The 18,481-nt window shown below is 42.8% G+C and overlaps 1 protein-coding gene across 7 annotated transcripts in view; it reads right to left on the bottom strand.

Moving 5' to 3' along the window:
- The window catches only part of MLIP (muscular LMNA interacting protein), a 53,493-nt gene that overhangs the window by 2,749 nt on the left and 32,263 nt on the right, over positions 1-18,481 (bottom strand). For 5 of the 7 annotated variants that reach the window (XM_081187065.1, XM_081187071.1, XM_081187067.1 and 2 more), the window contains 9 exons: positions 18,258-18,329; positions 17,085-17,150; positions 15,179-15,262; positions 15,016-15,075; positions 13,784-13,828; positions 11,369-11,413; positions 7,835-7,963; positions 6,934-7,122; positions 2,362-2,415 (listed from right to left, as the gene is read on the bottom strand). In XM_081187065.1, coding sequence (XP_081043191.1) covers positions 2,362-2,415; positions 6,934-7,122; positions 7,835-7,963; positions 11,369-11,413; positions 13,784-13,828; positions 15,016-15,075; positions 15,179-15,262; positions 17,085-17,150; positions 18,258-18,329 — 744 coding nt within the window. The remainder of the gene's footprint in view (positions 1-2,361; positions 2,416-6,933; positions 7,123-7,834; positions 7,964-11,368; positions 11,414-13,783; positions 13,829-15,015; positions 15,076-15,178; positions 15,263-17,084; positions 17,151-18,257; positions 18,330-18,481) is intronic. The other 2 variants (XM_081187070.1, XM_081187066.1) reach the window with 2 other exon arrangements.

Raw genomic sequence — 18,481 nt, 5'->3', positions numbered from 1 at the left:
CCCAGCGTGGCCTGGCGGGCCGGGCGTTTTGTTTGAAGCGCTCTTCTCCCGGCCATGGAATGAGCGCAGCGGCGGCGGCCGGGCGGGCAGGGGCTCTTCCGCGCAGACCCTGCGCAGCCTGCCTGCGCCCCCGCGGAGATCGGGCGGCAGGATGGAGCCCGGGGATCCCCGCGGAGGCGGAGCGGCGGCGGAGGCTGCCCCCCAGGTAGGGCTGCGTCGGGGGTTTTTTATTTTTGCAATGCTGCATCCGCGCCGGAGGGGACGCATCGGACCGCGGGGAGACCCCTTGGCGGGCGTGCAAGGCAATGCATGTGTGCAGGCATTGCATGGAGTGCAGTGCAATGCAATGGCAACGCGGCGCCCTGCATGCATGCATGCAACTTCCACCGGCGCTCCGGACTTGGCAGGTGAGGGGGGTCCCCAGTGGGGGGCAGAGAGAGCCGGGAGGGCGAAGGGGAGCAGCGCTGCTCCCCGAGCCGAGCCCGGGGGGAAACTTCAGCGTCGTTGCGCCGGGTGTTGGAAGCGGAGGCTGGCGGGGGCCCCTCACCTGCAAAACCTGGTCGCCTCTCATATATTTCGTGCATTGCATTCATCACCCACTTTCTCCTCCAAGGAGCTCCCGGGGGCGCCCGTGGTTCTCCCCGTGTTATCCTCGCAACAACAGCCCTGCGAGGTGGGTCAGGTGAGTGGCCCAAGGGAGCACCCAGGGATTTTCCTGGCCAGGTGGGGTGATTTGAACACTGCTCTCTGCCCGGTCTTCGTCCTCATTTAGCCCCCACATGTGCATGACTGTGCATGACTGAGGTTTTCCCCCCTCGTCTTGGCTATGGTGTGAGTCTGTGCTGTTAATTAATGGGGTTCTGCCTTCGGAGAAGATGAGCCAGCCCTCAAGGAGGTGATTATGTAATTTGCTAGCAATTCATGTCCCTCCCGGCGTGATGCTGCGCGCTGACGTCACGGGGCTGTAATGGTGGTGTGCCTCGAGATTTTTTTCATGAAACAAGTGTGCCTTTGCCCAAAAAAGGTTGGGAAACACTGCTCTAGAACAAGCTTCCCCCTCCTGCCCCCACACCAGCCATAGCTGAGGAAGAAGTTTGGTAGGTGAGGTTCCTGACAGCCATGGCATGAGAATAACATTAGAATCCTGTGTCTACATCAGGCCAGCCATCCACTCAGTAACAAGAGTGTTGGCTTCGGTCTCCTTGTTCAGCCACAAAAAAGGTACAGGCAGGATTTCCCCTTCCCCTTCCATATGATAAATTCTATCCTACCTATCGCCATGCCGTGATCACCATTATTTTCATTTGTAGGCACAAGTGTGTAATTTGTGTACCATTTAGTGCTCTCTTTCACACATATTACACAGTTCCTGAAGCTACTCCACTGGCTTCCAATAAGCTAATGGGTGAAAGTCAAGGTTTTGACTTTAACCTATAAAACAACTTGTGACCAGGATACCTGGAGGAGTGCCTCTGCCCCTACTGTCCTGTCCAAGCATTGCACTCTTGGCTGTGTCACTATCTTGGTTGGAGGAAACCAGGGGGAGGGCCTTCTCTGTGGTGGCCCCCTTTCTATATAGAATTGCCTCCCTTGCAGCTCCAACAAGTGCCAACACTTGTTAAACACAGCACTTGTTAAAAACATAGGTAAAGGTAAAGGGACCCCGACCATTAGATCCACTCTGGGTTTGCGGCGCTCATCTCGCTTTATTGGCTGAGGGAGCCAGCGTACAGCTTCCGGGTCATGTGGCCAGCATGACTAAGCCGCTTCTGGCGAACCAGAGCAGCGCACGAAAATGCCATTTACCTTCCCGCCAGAGCAGCACCTATTTATCTACTTGCACTTTGACTTGCTTTCGAACTGCTAGGTTGGCAGGAGCAGGGACCGAGCAATGGGAGCTCACCCCGTCACAGGGATTTGAAATCTTCTGATCGGCAAATCCTAGGCTCTGTGGTTTAACCCACAGCACCACCCGCGTCCCCCGTTAAAAACATACCTGTGCACTAAAGCATTTCCTGGTGTTTTATTGTCAGAAGTTAATTAATTGTGTCATTCGGGTTATCAGCTGCATTTTGCTTATAGCATTGCGGTTTCCCTGTTGTGTTCATTTATATTTTTAAATATGTACACTTCCTTGAGCTCGATTGTCATAGGAAGTATTTGAATGCCTTTATAAAAAAGTAAAATAAATAAACAGATTAAAGGATTTAACCCATGCATGTGAACCTGTCATACAAAACAACCTTTTCCCATCTACACCCTCTCCTAATTTTCATTCTTACATTGCATCAACAAGAACAAATCTGAGTGAGCAGTCATAACCCTGCATGCATTTAGAAATGCAGAATGCTTTACCATTACCTCTTTGGAGCTGAGTGCTTCATTTTCTGGAATGGGCACTATCGGATGAGTGGGCTGCAAAGAGAGGAAATGTCAAGAGCGTTACAAAGCAGACACTGAAATGGCACTTAATGGCATTTCATGAGGGCGAAACACCTGGCATATTGCAAATGGGATGCCAATACACTGAAGATAAATGTTCAGATAAATGCCCATGAACCCTGCATGACAGTTTGATGTCTGAAAAACTCCTCTCACTGCATTGTTAGCAGAATGCCCATCATTAAGACAGACAGCATGCATGTGCGGGTCTGTGTACTTTGAAGATTTTGAAAGTGTGTGTCTGCAGTGCATCTCAAATGTGCACTGTGTACAGGCACTCAGACACACCCCGATACTTCACAAGATTTCCATCAGTGGTGGACAATCTTCCAAATGTTGTCTGGGGTGGTGATGAAGGTGAGCCCCCCCCCCCCCCACTGTAACAATAGCCTTAAAAGCTGTGCTTCACCCTTTCCACAGGATTAAATAAAGGAAAATATTCACTTGTGGAGACTGTTGGAGGATGGGTGCTAAACCAGTTTTCAGTCTCTGGTGACCTCAGCCACTGAGCCTTACGTTTGCTGCTACCCACATAGCCCCAGAGAGTGCTAGCTGTATAGTGATCACCACTAGCTTAGATTAATTTAAAAGGGAATCAGATCAACTCCTCTGTCTATAACAGCCTTGCCTAGACTTAGGATGTCTCTGGATGTTGTTGGGTATCAACTACCATCAACCAACATGGTCAATGATCAAGGATGATGAGAGCTCAGCAACATCTGGAGGAACCAAGGATGGGAAAGGCTGGTCTGTAGCTGAGGGTCTTCTTGCCTACATGGAATCCTCATGTTTAGAGCTTTCACTTTTGGGGCTTTCCATAACCAGCTGTTTTGTCCCCTGCTAGAAATAGGATGCTAATTTAGATGTTTAGTTGCAATTCCCCCAAAAGAATAAAACCCCATATCCAGAAAATGCCAGCTTGAAATGTTTAGTTTTTATTCATATGCAAACAACCGATTTATTGAGCACTTATCCTCATTTGCTTCCAGGGAGGTTAGATGATGTTCCATCAAGGAAACATTGACCCATATTTTCCAGCGCCTTTTCCTTTTCACAAAGGTCTGATTTTGGAGGGGAGGGAAGGAGGGGGTGCTTGCAAGAATGCCAAATCAACTTTAATTTCTCTACCTGAATTTGCCAACATGTCACTGAATCCCACCAAAAAATGGGGGGAAGAGTCAGGGAACACCCACTGTCAGCTCTAACTCCAAATTGTTGGAGTTAGAGTAGAACCTATACACATACCATCTGTATGCAGCTAAGGACCATGCTGAGAGTAATATGAGTGTAGGTATGTCACCAGTGGCTCCTCTCTCTCTCTGACCTCCCACACCTGCCCCAATAAACCCAAGTGTTCCTTCTACTCTTCGGGCATCTTAAAAGGCTTTCTGACACTGTTCTCTCTAGACCAGCAATTCCATGTCAGAACACTTGACACTTAAGCTGCAGCGCCAGAAGATCACAAAATAGATTAATTAAACCTTTATTCCTCTTGCATGAGAGAATGAGTCATGTTTACTTTCCATATTTTTAATGGTATGGTAGATCACCTGCTATCACTCACAGCAGAAGCGTGGGGCTTTTTGAACGACTGTCTTTTTAGCTGTGGGAGGTTTTTTCCATTCCCAATAGGAACTGTGTGCCCTTGACATCAAATTCTACCAGTTGGCAACTGGCAAATGCCATAGCAACAAGACTGTTTCCAACATCTTCTGTTTCCCACATATTTTCTGTGCTTTTAGTGAGGCTAAAATCTCTTTCAAACTTTCGTTCTCCCTAGGCGTTTAAGACATGCAGATCTGTTTTGTCCTGATGTGAAAGGAATGCAAAAACATACAGAAGCACTTAAAGTTTACACACAAATGCAATTTATTTCTAAGGTAAACCGCCGCCCCCCCCATTCTTTCAGGCTGTGTGTCCTGTCTTACAGAAAGCAGTCCTTTGTTTGAAACCTGTCCTGTTCAAGTCCTTTTCAAAATAAAGAACCATCTTAAGGGAGACTTTGAAGCTGCCCATCAACAGTCAGTCAGTACGACCTGGTCAGGAGGTCACAGCCTTAATCATGATGATGAGAAGCACTTCTTTTTACATTATAGTACAGTGGTACCTTCGGAACGGGTTCCATTCCGGAGGTCCGGCCGGATCCCGAGGTTTTCACAACTGGAGGAGAAGCGTTAGACCGCTTCTGCTCATGCTCCCACGGCGGTAGACGGTAGGCCACTTCTGCACATGCATGCATGGCAAAACACTTCCGGGTTTGCTGCTTTCACAACCCGAAGTTTACATTACCCGAGGGTTACGTAAGTCGAGGTGCTACTGCCGGCCTCTCGGGCACCCCAGCGAGTGGGGGAGCTGCGCGGCTTTGCTGCTGGCCTCCCCTTTCATTGCACACCCATCAGCTTTGCCCCAGCAACCATATGGCTGGTAGGCGTGCAGCTTCCTTCCCAAGCCTCTGTGGGAGGAGAGCGATCCCCGCAGAGGCTTGGGAAAAGGTCAACAACTCTGGGAAAGGTGGGGGGCACCAGAGGGATCTTTGCACCATGGCGCCGGATATGCTTAAGATGGCCCTGATACAAGGCATAAAAAGACTCTTTCTCACCAGGTTAATTTACAATGGCACTCACCAGGGATATATATATATATATATATATATATATATATATATATATATATATATATATATATATTCTTTCTAAATGAAGAATTGCTTTTTCAAAAGCCAATGAAAAATACCTGAATCCATTCAGCTTAAGCAGGTGTGTTAATGCTTCATGAACGCTGAAGGTCATTTTGCTCAGTGAATCTTGCTCTCTAGTGGTAGAATGATCACAGTACAACTTACCTAGTTAATTCAGATTTCATTGTAGACACAGCAGAAGGTTAATTTAAAATTCAACTCATGTGAGATAGTTTGAGAAAACGCCTAGGATATATTTTTAATGATGCTGGAAAGACTGCACTTTCTATTGGAAAAAAAAATCTCTAAAGCTAATCAGAGATCAAGTGAAATTTAGATCAAGACCAATGAAATTTAGCTCTGCCGTGCTAGGATATCTACAGTTTCTGAAAAGGAATGGGGTGGTATTCAATTATGTTTTACACATAAATTACACAGAAATTAATGAAAAAGACTAAGTTAGATCTAGTAAGCCTACTCTGAGTAAAACTTGAGTGAATACCACCCGAAGAATGGAATCATAGCACGTGAATTTAAAAACGACAACATAAGAGCAACCAAGCTTTTCTGGGACACTCACATAATTTTTAATTCTGGTCTATGTGGTCCAGAATTTGACTTAGTATTGAATCTGATCATATTATATACTCCACAAAGATGCTTCTGGAAATAGCATCCTCGTGGTAACTTCTCCTCCCACCCCATAATATTTAGCAATGCTCCCCACATGATAGGGCATTTCCCACATCCCTGTCAGCCAATGAGGCTGCCTTGAGGAAGGCAGTGAAATTCACAACACAGGGACGCTTGTTTTAATGCTTTTTCATTTGCATTATTTCACAATATTTGAAGATGCTTATTAGAGGCCACATATAACCTATTGATGTCAAGTACCTGCCAAGTAAGTGTCCTTAAAGGTAAAGGTACCCCTGGCAGTTAAGTCCAGTTGCAAACGACTCCGGGGTTGCGGCGCTCATCTCACTTTACAGACCGAGGGAGCAGCTCCGCAGACAGTTTTTTCAGGTTATGTGGCCAGCATGACTAAGCTGCTTCTAGCGAACCAGAGCAGCACACAGAAATGCCGTTTACCTTCCCACTGGAGTGGTACCTATTAATCTACTTGTACTTTTTGGTGTGCTTTCGAACTGCTAGGTTGGCAGGAGCTGAGACCGAGCAACGGAAGCTCACCCCGTTGCAGGGATTCAAACTGCTGACCTTTTGATCGGCAAGTCCAAGGCTCAGTGGTTTAGACCACAGCGCCACCCGCGTTCTTATGTGCTTAAAAGTGCTATGTTTTTGAAACTGCCCTGATTTGTTGTGAAGCATCCAGGTATGGTTCTGAATACCAGTTTCTGGGGAACAGCATCAGGAGAGGGCTATTGGCCCTGCTGATGGGCACCTGGTTCACACAGGCAACAGGTTCATAAACGGCTGCTTACCTGGTCACAGCATAGGCAGCTCCAAATACCTACCCCCTGGGAGCAGTGCCTGATTTAGGCGGTCAGTCATTGGAGAACTCCTAGGCCAGCCGCTAGGGAGTACTGGGCTTTTCCGCCATCTGTTTATCTGAATCCTGGCCAATCTGGCCAGGCTAGTGGGCAGGGTTTGGGAGCCAATAAAGGCTGTCTGTGTCTGACCCCAGGCCTTTGGTCTGGTCCAGTCGGGCTACTTTTATGTTCTTATGAAACCATTTGGCCAAAGGGCAGTATATTAATGCATTCGTATATAGAATTACTTTGTCTTTAGAACTGCTGCCTCAAAAGCCTTTGTCCTTCATTAACACAACAGAAACACGGGGAAGCGACATTTCTCACCTTGTTATACAAAGTATTGCGACGGTAAGGACTATAAGAACTGTCATGGATGTCGCCAAAGATGGAACCCAAATGACTGAATGGACCAGGAGTTAGCAAGTCAGCATGAGAGAGTCCCTGTGGGTGCAATGGGGACTTAGTAGGAGAGCTCAGTTTAGTATATAAATAAGGATGGGAAAGAGATGAATCCTGGAAGAAAGAGAAGCAGACAAAGAGACTGGTTAAAGGACAACCCAAGAGGCCTAGAGGGGATGCCCAGTTAGCTTGACTTTGTACGATTAAGAATTCACTTGTTATTTCTGTATGGTTTTGTGGATGTTAATACGGTTACTGCAGTAGATACAGTAAAGGACTGCAGTTTATTATAATATGAAAGATGGGCTCATATCAGCAAGGGAGAACCTACTATGTTGCCTCATGCTCCTGTTGGATTGGACACAATTGTTCACAAGTTGTTTGGATAAGGAAGAAAAAATAGTTAATGTAGCGGGACAAGGAGTAGCTGGTGAATGTCTGATTTGCTTCATCCGAGGGTGGCATAAATGGATACCTTCCCATGCTATCCTCACAGCAACCCTGTGAGGTGGGTTCATCTAAGAGCTAGCAAATATTCTCCCAGAGTTACCCTGGAGCCTGGTGGCTAAGTGGGGTTTGGGGCCCAAGTCTCCCCATTCTTACCAACCCATGACACAAAAGTGGGGAGGCACACAGCACAATGACATCAGCAAAGGAGGGGGGCAGTTCTTATTAGATATTGGGGGTAAGTGGGAAGAGGGTTTGGTTCAGGGATGGTTTGTTATTTCCATTGTTTAAAATATCCACCTGCATACTTAAGACAAATTCAGCTACACTGTTCCAGTAAGAAAATCTCAGCTGAATTAGGAAAAGAAAGAAGTTTTACCTGTTCAGTTTGGAGGCCACTGGTTTCTTCTAGGTACTTTCTGAATGGGTTTGGTTGGGCAGGTTCCTCTTCCTTTAACGTTATTATTTTTGCTTTCACCATTGTTGGACGAATGACACCAGGCTTTGTCTAGTTTCCAGGAAAGAGAAGTAGAGAGATACGTTTGGGTGTGTGAATTGTGTGCACGTCTTGGAAAACTGCATACATTCTTAGATATTAACTTGCCACCCTTACATGTTATAAAGTATAAAGATACAATTGTTACTTCTCAATGAGTATTTCTTCTTGCCGAAGCCAAGAACGGTTAAGTATGAAAGGGAAACTGCTGCACTCGTCCACCCTGATGCATTTGTGGCACAACCAGTATAAATGATAGCCTTTGGCACAGGAGACATTGCTGGACTACAACTCCCATCATCCCTCAGCAGTTGCTGCAGCAACTGGAGAGTCAAAACTTCTTTTTTCTTTTTCTTTTTAAGATTGTGTATAAAACCCAACTCACAAGGCATGCTGATGCATTATTTATTTATTAATTATCTTATTTACACACGCATACACATCCAGGTAAATAAAAATGCCTTAACCTGGAATCTAAAGGCTTGCAAAGTAGGCACCAGTGGAACCTCTTTACCAGGGGATTCCAAAATCAGGTGCCACCCCTGAAAAGCTCTGTCCTTTGTAGCATCACAGCCCAAAAATGGAAGGCACCGGGGCAGGGCCTCAGTGGAAGATCAGAAGAAGACTCAGGCAGGCTGTGGTACCTAGGAAACTGGATATAGCCTACTAAAAGTGAACTGTGGCATGACAGGTAAGTCATCTGTTTCACTGTCCCAGATAGATAAGCTTTTTCTCAAGCTCCACTAGTGGAATACATTTCACTTAGTGCCGTGGTTCTGAACCCCCACCCCTGGACACCTTGAAAATTGATGGGGGTCTTGGAAGATTTCTTAATGGTTTTTCTGCCTGTTGTAGCAATTGTAATACACTGTGCTAGATGCTGGACGATTTTTAACTGCAGTTTCACAGACCCACCCCAGACCACCTGTTGTACCTACCTACTACCAACAAGGTAAGAGAGAGGAAGGGAAAGTTTGCATATGTATTGGAATTTTTAAAAGGTGGAGAAAGAGAAAGGGAAAGGGAAAGAGAAAGGGAAAGAGAGAGAGAGAGAGAGAGAGAGAGAGAGAGAGAGAGAGAGAGAGAGAGAGAAAGAAAGAGACAGAGAAGGAGTAGGAGAAAGAGAAGGAAGGAAGGAAGGAAAGAAGGAAGGAAGGAAGGAAGGAAGGAAGGAAGGAAGGAAGGAAGGAAGGAAGGGAAAGAAAAATTACTTTCAATGCTTTTTCTGCCATTCTCCTACCAGGGCTATATTTCACTCTGGAAAATATTAATAGAACATTTTGTATTCTATCAATACTTAAAAAAATTAAAGCAATGACGGTCAGCGGTCTCATACAACCCATGTAAGGGTAATAAAAATTCCTTTTCATGTATGTATCAGAAGAACAGGAGGCAAAAGCTTTGGATTTAAGAAGTCTAATTTTTGCCCTCCCACTGGCAACTAAATTACTGCTCTCCAGAAATGCCTAAGAGGAAAATGCAAATTCTTTTATTTGAGCCCATGTTTATGGAGCAACAAATCTCATGAACATTCACGAGATACAAGTTACTTGATTTGTACATGTAAAACATATAAATTAAATATTTTGAACTCTCTTTTAGCACTCTATACTTTCTCTGTATTGCATTGTTCTATAGGAAACATCAGGTCTTCATCGATGCTTTATGGAAGCCAATACTTAGGAAAGCCAGATACATAACCAATAAGAAAATATTTATTTGTATTTGCTTGTGTCCTGTTGCTGATCACTCCCATTTTCCCCAACACATCACAAGAGTCATTGTGGGTGGCACAACAATTCATCACTCATATTGAAAAAGAGGAGCACGAAAGCTTTCCCAGGGGACAATTTGCCCTTATACTGTCATAGTCCATTTTCATAACCATAAGGACTAGAAACTTGATGTCGAAGGAAAAGAAAGCTGAGATTCTCAGGATACTGAATGCTATGCCTACTATCAGTTTCTAGGCTTCCATGCTGCATTGCATGTCAATGGTTAGACAGGGCTATGGGACTAGGTTTTCCCAAACCCCTTCCTGTCCAACAGTACTATGAAGTTCAAGTTGTTACTTAATGCTCATGATCTGTAAATGAAAGCAAGGCATTTCAAAAATAGCGAGGAATCCGTTTTAGAGTTCCAAATAAGCACATTGCTTTCTTGACATCATAATAAACAGCCTGCTGAATATTGCTTTGCAGTTAATAAAATGATGAAGTCCCGAGGCTCAGCACCAGACTGAAAACACGACATCTCAAGCGTTTGATTTATTCAATGGAAGATAAATGCAAAGCAGCTTCGAATACAATGGTATTAGCAATCTGCTGCATTGATATTGCTCCTAACGAAGCAATATATTTGGCAAGCCTCTTTGTCAGCCGCTTGGCCAAAATTATTTTGCTTGACAAATCACATCCCAGCTTCAAGCAACATGCAGATCTATTCCAAATGCTGGGCACTGTTCTGCGAAACTCTCTCAGATGCATAGCTGCATCTCCCACAGGCAGGGAGACAGAGCAGCAAATGCTTAAGCATTTAATTTATTATCACTTCTGTTAAGTTGTGGGTGAACATATCAGACAACACAGCGATTCTTCAAACAGCTCTTGTTTATTCATAGGCCAGAACAGAACTGAACTGAAGGGTTCAGTCAGCCTGCTTATATAGAGCTCCAGTACAACGTAACTGTAACAATTTCCTAAAACTATCCAATCACTGAACGTCACTTTCGATCCTTCATTTGCATACAAACTATCCAATCACTGAACGTCACTTTCGATCCCTTATTTGCATAACTATCTACAGTATCCCCCTGCTGGCCCAGGGTGAGAACTTCAGTACATAACAACTTCATTTTTACTTCTAGAAAGAGGCACTTCCAAGATTTTGTTTTGCACATGCCAACATAAGTTGATCTACCCACTTCTAAGCAGTTGGGGTTTTTTAAGTGCACTATATGAAGGAGTGAAACTAATTTTTGTTTCACCCAGGTCAAAGACCAAGTTTGGCACACACACCCATGCACATTTGCATCATACACTCACAAAGGCTGGGAGCCTCAATGGTGCCCCTCTGGAGACTTCACCCGGGTCAAAAAAACCCAGTTAGCCCCACTGAAGCTACAGCTCTGCTATATGCAACATGCAGTTTGGCCCTAGGTAGAATAATTCCATGCCTGTAGGTTTTGTTTAGAGCCCTGTAACTTAATTTCATCTTGAGCGATGGGTTGCTCTGACACCGCATTTTTATTATTTAATTTGTTGGTCACATATTTAGGTTTAAAAGCCATGAAACGATAAATAAATAAAACTACCTTCACTCCAGTGATGTGTTTTAAATGCAATCATTTCCAGCTCCATAACCTATTTTATTTTATTTTATTGTAGTGGGGAGTGTTAGTTTAGACATGAAACATACCTTTTGCTTCTCAGGTGCCACAGATTGCAATGAACGAAGGTTAGCCTGAAATAAAATACATGTGATATCAGTTCAACTAGAAGCATACATTGTTTTCCATCATGTTAAGAGTGTCTTGTTTTTCTTTGGGAAAAGTATGAACGTATGAGGCTTTACAACCCGAAAACAAATGATGTATTAGATTTTTATTTTTTTAAATGAGACTAAGCATCACAATAGTGCATAATAATTGCAGAACTAAGAAAAGGAGAAAGGTAGTCCAAATGAAATCTGTTTCTACAAGCAACAAAATGAATCGCACAAAAATCAAAATGCTCATAGCAGCAGCTTATCCAGGGATAGAGGGAGGGGAAAGTTCACTTCAGTTCACATTTAAAAATGAACTTAATTAATGCGTGAACCAAAACACAGGTATATTTTAAATTTTGCACTTCTCTGATTTTTGCAATTCAGTTCTGCAGACAAGTAAAGAACACAAAAACATATTCACTAGGATAAATTGTTCATTAAAATCCATATATTAGTGATAATTACATATTCAGCAATGCATTATATTGGGGGAAATTGCTTGCATAAATGTGTATATTTGGAAAGTTGTATAAAATTTGTATATTAGGAGGGATTTGCAAACAAATGCTGGTGAATATTCATGATGACTGAAGACTAGACAAATGAGAAACTGAGAGGAACAAAAACTGACAGATTCTCCTCTCCCTAATTGTAGGCATGTTATATTTGAGTCCTGTTTCAACACTGCATTATTAGCACTTGTGGCAAATGAATATCAACTGCATATTTGTTGCACTAAATAAACTGATCTTTTGGAAAGCCCCCAGGCAGTTACCAGTGGAACAATGCCGCAAACATAGTTTAACATGTTTGACAATTTCAGAAGAGTGAATGATCACTTCTACTCCCTTTTCAAATCATTATGGGCCAGCACATGATAAAAAAAACCCCATCACCTCTCTAGCTATCTATTGCACTGATTTAGAAATATAAATAAAAAATAAACTGGGAATTTTTATTCCTTTACCTCCTACAGTGAGCCTTCTGAGGAAATAAAACAAATTGTAGGAGGAACCATGAATATGTATTCTCATGTAGACTAAAATTGCAACATCAACCTGTCTTGAAATAAATACCTTTCCCTGGATAATAAATGTTCCCTCCCTCCCTCCCTCCCTCCCTCCCTCCCTCAGTTAATTGTGCATAGAAGGAAAAACCCACCTATGTTTTCATCAAAATCTCTGCGCTTCACCACCACCATATAACAAAATATCCATGGTATGACAGGAGAAACGAATACATTTTGCAGTGAGAAAGTAACATCTTAGTTGGAATCATTCGTGCATTTTCTTACAAATTCTTTTCAAAATTACGTTTCATTCCAAATATTGTCATATTTATCCAAGTAGAGTCTATGTCTGTAAGCGGTTCGTTCATTCCAAAATATATACAGTACACACAGAAGAGCAAGATTTGCAATACACCCCAAACCTGAAATTGTAAGTGACATCAGCAACTTTACACAGAGGAAAATAGTTAAACTATAAAATTTGTCCCTGCAAGAGGAAGTGATGGCTTTAAAAGAGGATTAGAGAAAGGCCACCAGTGGCTATTGGGCACAATATTTATGTTCCGGACCCTTCAAGTTTCCCTATTTTCCAGGGACAGTCTGGGATTTACAGAAGATGTCCCAATTTTTAATTTGATCCTGGAATGCCGGATATATGTTGGAAGCCACCCAGAGTGGCTGGGGAAACTATTATTACTATCATCATCATCATCATCATCATCATCATCATCATCATAAGAGAAAATACAGTTGGTGCCCTGTTATAGCTCCTCATTGGTTGGAGCTAATGAAAAAAATCCAAGTAGGCTTCAAGATTTCTGTTCCAGGTGCCTGTTCTGTAAGGAGCTGCTGCTAGGTGAAGAGATGGATAATGCCATTTAATGCTTCATTAAATGCTAATGCCTTCAAGCCACTTATTTTCAGTTCCCCAGAGATGGGCTTCTGTCATTCAGTTTGATAGACTAAAGATGATTAAGATTACAGCGAATAATGTGATTTTGAACGTGGCATTCTTGTAAAGGTATTATGATCAGTGCTTAATGTGTGTGTGTGTGTGTGTGTGAGAGAGAGAGAGAGAGAGAGAGAGAGAGAGAGAGAGAGAGAGAGAGAGAGAGAGAGAGAGAGAGCGCAGATGCCAGAGTTCAGATCTCTCTGGAAACACCTTTCCCAGGTCTGGAAGTTGTTCTTCCTAATCTGTAGCGACTTGCTGTAGCCAGTCAGTGATGAGAAAATGCACTCTGCATTTATATGTTCCAAGGCTGTGCTGTGCTCTTGCCAATAGATACAAAGGCTGAGTGCAGGCAAGAAATTTAAAGTCCATTTATGACATTACTTACAAATCTTGTTTCCCGTCCAGCTGGTCTCTGTGAAGACATCAATGTCTGTAGGTAAAGATTAATCAGCCCGATATTGTAATTGCAACATAGGTTGGCCAGTTCCGTGTGCATTGTACTGAGAAGTTTTGTGCCAAATTGTAACTTTCAGGCAATTTTCTGCTGTTGTTATCACCAAATAGCAATGCAGACGAGTAACAACACAATCTTACGCACATCTATTCAGAAGTAAGTTTGACTGAATTCAGGGAGGCTTGCTCCCAGGTGAATATAAGATTGTTGCATAAGATACACACAGAATTTGAACATGAAAAAGGGTGTCTTGTTAAGATATTAGGACTATGTTGAATGAGACCATTGTGGTCAATCACTGTAGCAAGTGATTCACTGTCAACCATCCAGAACATTATTTAACCCTACCCTGGAATATGTTTATTTTTCCTTCTGGGAATTAAAAACATCAGAGTTAGTTAGCACATTGCTCCCATTGTGAGGAACTAGCAGGACCACATAATTATCCCCATTTGGTAAGAGTAGACAGGTAGAACAAATTGGGTGGTTCACAGGGTAAAACACCAATATCGAAACACAAAATATATAATCAAAATAAAAACAAGAACAACCCAATAACACATTTTAAAAGGGCATTGAATGCAAGGTAGAGGAAAAAAATTGCATCCTTATCAGTCCACCACAGCACTGTGCCTCCCTTCTCCTCCTCCTCCCTCCCATTATTATTATTATTATCATCTCCAAAATCAGCGGAGGATCTTAGGGGCCCTGAAAAATTTGGGGGAGGGGCGGATGAGGCCCCCAAATTGGTGGTTAGTCACTTCTGGCCTTATGTGTATGTAGTTCCACCCACAGAGTGAAAAACCTTCAGGGTATTTCACACCAGAGCAGGAATCTGTAACCCTCCCGTTGTTGTTGGACTACGGGTCCCATCATTATCCCGGGCAATTGGCTATGCTGGTCGGGGGCTGATGGGAGCAGCAGTCAAACCACCTCTGGAGGGTCACAAGTCCCCCCCACCCCTGAACTTGTGTCAAAGATGAAGCATGGGGTGTATTAACGACCCCAGACTATTGTGCATTTGTCAGATGGAAAAGTACAATTTCGTATTAACTTGAATTTGAACACCCTTAGCTTGCTTTGTTCATGTTTTCAGGGAAGAAATGTTTTGCTGTGGACATCTGGGTAAGACAAAATGCATTCTGGTATCCATGCCCACTTACTTTGCCTGCATCTGAATCCAATATGTTCTGCAGGGAGCCTGGAGAAGATTCACAACGGCGCTAGAAAGGATGAGTTGAAAATGGCAAGTGCTCAGTTGCAGAAACCAAAAGGGGTTGGGGAGAAAGCATAGAGACAAATAAGATGCTTTAAATATCTGGTTACCATAGACAGGGGGTCCTGTAAGACTTGATCAATAGCAGCACACAGCTCTTCAGTTTGTTGCCTGAGCTGAGCAGGGGAGCACATCTAGAAGATTTTAAAAGAGAGACGGTTACCTACAACATGATTCTCAACTTCACCCCAAGGATGTATTTGCAGCTCACCATCCCCTTTTCATATGATCTCCTGCTTTTATTACTGGGATTAGCTTGTGCCATGAATATCGCATAATTTGTCTTTGTCTTGTTCAAGTCCTGTTCCACAACTTGCATCTCTTCTATAATCAACAACAATAGGTCGCCTTCTCTTGACTTTACCAAGTGCAAACCGCATTGTGTTGTCAATTGCAGTGTGCTTGCAAAGCCCAACGTATGGCTTTTCAGCCTCCATTCATTTTCTGCTCCCTCACCATCTTTCTTCTTGCTACATCCTATTATCTATTCCATCTCTTCGCCTCCATTTTTCTCCAGGCAAGAATGCTCAAGTTCAACACGACTAAGCGTTTGGGTTATTTGTTTATTTGTCTTGAACACAAAAACACAACACTTTAAGCTCCCCAAAGATGTATCATTACCCAACGCCACCTAGATCATGCATGTATCTCCCAACCCCTTTTTGGTCTTTCAACAAATTTCACACAAATATCTGAAATGCCCTTGTAATTCTAGAATCAGAGAGCTTAAGGGGGGCATGTGGGGGTATGTAGACCAGCTACCTTCTCAATGCAAGAACTATAATGCAAAATGCAACTACAGCAGAGGGAGCCAATGTTCTGTCCTCTGGATATTGTCGACTACAACTACCAACCAGCTTGGTTAATGGTTAGGAATGATGGGAGTTATAGCCCAAAATATCTGGAGAGCACTAGCCAAAAATTGGAAATCGCAAGAGATACCAACAACAGAAGAATGACAGATGAAGATGTTGGACTTTTTGGAGCTGGCCGACCTGACTGGAAAAATCCGCGACCAGAAGGAAGAGGAGATACAAGAGGATTGGAAGAAATTTAAAGAATATTTAGCTAAATACTGTAATATAAGATAAATAGAAAATTCTTGGAAGAAATTAATAGGCTTAGGGGTAGAATAAGAATATGTGCTAGTAAATATTAAGGATTACAATATCAATAAAGGAGATGAGGTAAGTAAATGAAAGGAGTTAATATCATTAGAAATATGAATTTGGAGAACTGTTAAATAGGTGATAGAATGAAATTCAGATAGAGGGGATTTGAGGAAGTCAGTTTTCAATGTAATGAAATTAGGGATTTGAAGTAATAATTCTTTTTGTGTCTTTTTTTTCTTTGTTTTGTGTTTTGTAATGTTTTTCCTTTTTCCTTGTGATAAATGTGAAAATCAATTGAAAAAATTGAAAAATATATATATCTGGAGAGCACTGGTTTCCCTTGGACCATAGCATCCTTGGCAAGTGACCATCTAGCATCTCCTTAAATGCCATCAAGTGAAGGAGAGTCTGCCATCTCCCATGGCTATCGTTTCCACTGGCAGACAGCTCTTACCATTACAAAGTTTTCATTAGAAGTGGGCAAAAACACAGCTATCAGCATTTTGTAATAGCCTGCATCTTTTGGGAACCACAACTATCACATCCACATCATACATCTACAGCTCATTTAAAACGTATTGCCCCCCCCCCAAGATCCTGGGAACTATAGTTTGTTAAGGTGACTGGGAATTGTAGATCTCTGAAAGGTACATGACCATTTTCAAGATTCTTTCGAGGTAGGAGTGTGTTTGAAATGCTCTCCAATGAATGGCGTGGATGCGACCTAAAAGTGCAAATTCTAACATTTATTCACTGTGGACAAGATCAGTCAAATGGAGATATGACCAGAAATAAAGGGATTTTCATAGGGATGGGTTGAATTCAGAGAGAAGAATAGAGTCACCTCTGAATGTGTATCCAAAGATTTGTTTTCTGCGACTTCTTCTGCTTTGGCTGGTTCATCGAGTGCCTATGGATTAATTCAAATTATTCTGAGATCAAGGCAGCATTGGAAAAATAAAAAACAAAGGCAGAACTACAATGCAAATTTTATTCATTTGTTAACCTGTTTCTTTCTTTTGTTGAGATTGCACCCATCTGTCCAAGCACCCTAAGCAACATGCATACAAAGTCCCAAAGAAAAGAATTCCGTCAAATCAGCTGTTACCCTAACCCCAACTCATTTTGCAAAGTACCACAGGGGAACAACAACAAAAATAATAAACCGCATTTGTAGTATTATAATCTTAATCTCCATGCACACATTTGTAGAAGCAGTAGAATCTAAGGAGTAAATTTAGGAAAACATGAGTTTCTCCTAAATTATTTTTGTGCTTTTTAAGATTCCCTTGTTACTTTAAGCTAATTTCTCCCAGCCAGGTTCCACAATCAAGAGAGAGATCCAAGGGCCTGTGCACAACCAGTGTGACTTCTGGTTCTTAGTCATGCTGCTGTTCTGATGCACTGTGCCCACCTGTCCTCTAGAGGGAGCATGCACACTGATGTTTACTTTCTCCCATAGGGACACTTGAAGCTGCTTTTGCTCTGAACCTAGTCATCCTGCCCATCTAGCACAACACTGGCTATGCTGAATGGCAGTGGCTCCCCAGGGCAGTGAAAGACTTCAGGCTTTAACATTTCCCCAAAATGTGGTGCTCCACTTCCTCTCACATTCCATTGTTTGTCATTGTTGTGGCACCCAGTGCAAGTGAACCAGATGCGCTCTCCCAAATTTGCCTCTGTCCAGGGTTCCAAACAGGATTCTTATGGTGGGGAACCTGGATTATTGTAATGTTAAGCTCCTTAGAAAGACTAACAGAAACCAATCCGGACCTCCAGTTCTTCAAGACAGCACACAGAAATGGTGGCAAGTATCCCTGAGGATGGATGCTCTGCAAATGTAGCCAGTAGTTTAGAGTGACAATCAACGCTTAGGGCTAAACAGCTGGCAATCATCTACCAGAAACAGCAGAGCATTGGTCATATGTTTTGGTACCCCAAATAAGTGATTTTATCAGGCTACTCCTAATTATAAAATTACCACTATCACTGGAATAGGTTTTTTTAATAAACTAACCTTCTGTTCGAGAAGTAGCGTGTTTGTAGGGATTGCTGCAAAAGCCTTGTAGCTTGTCTTGATCTTGTGTGACTACAAATCATAAACAAAAGGGGGGTGAGAATGGAAAAAGAAAACATATTATACATTAAAATCTCAACTGTAAATATTGTCAACATTAAGGGGGTTTACATGCTGCGTGAATATGTTGTTCTGACTTTTATAGAACACTAGCTCACACATTC

This window comes from Podarcis bocagei (assembly GCF_964188305.1).
Source record: "Podarcis bocagei genome assembly, chromosome: 3".
NCBI lineage: Eukaryota > Metazoa > Chordata > Lepidosauria > Squamata > Lacertidae > Podarcis > Podarcis bocagei.
Note: the sequence above shows the minus strand (reverse complement) of the source record. Positions and strands in the feature narration are given on the sequence as shown.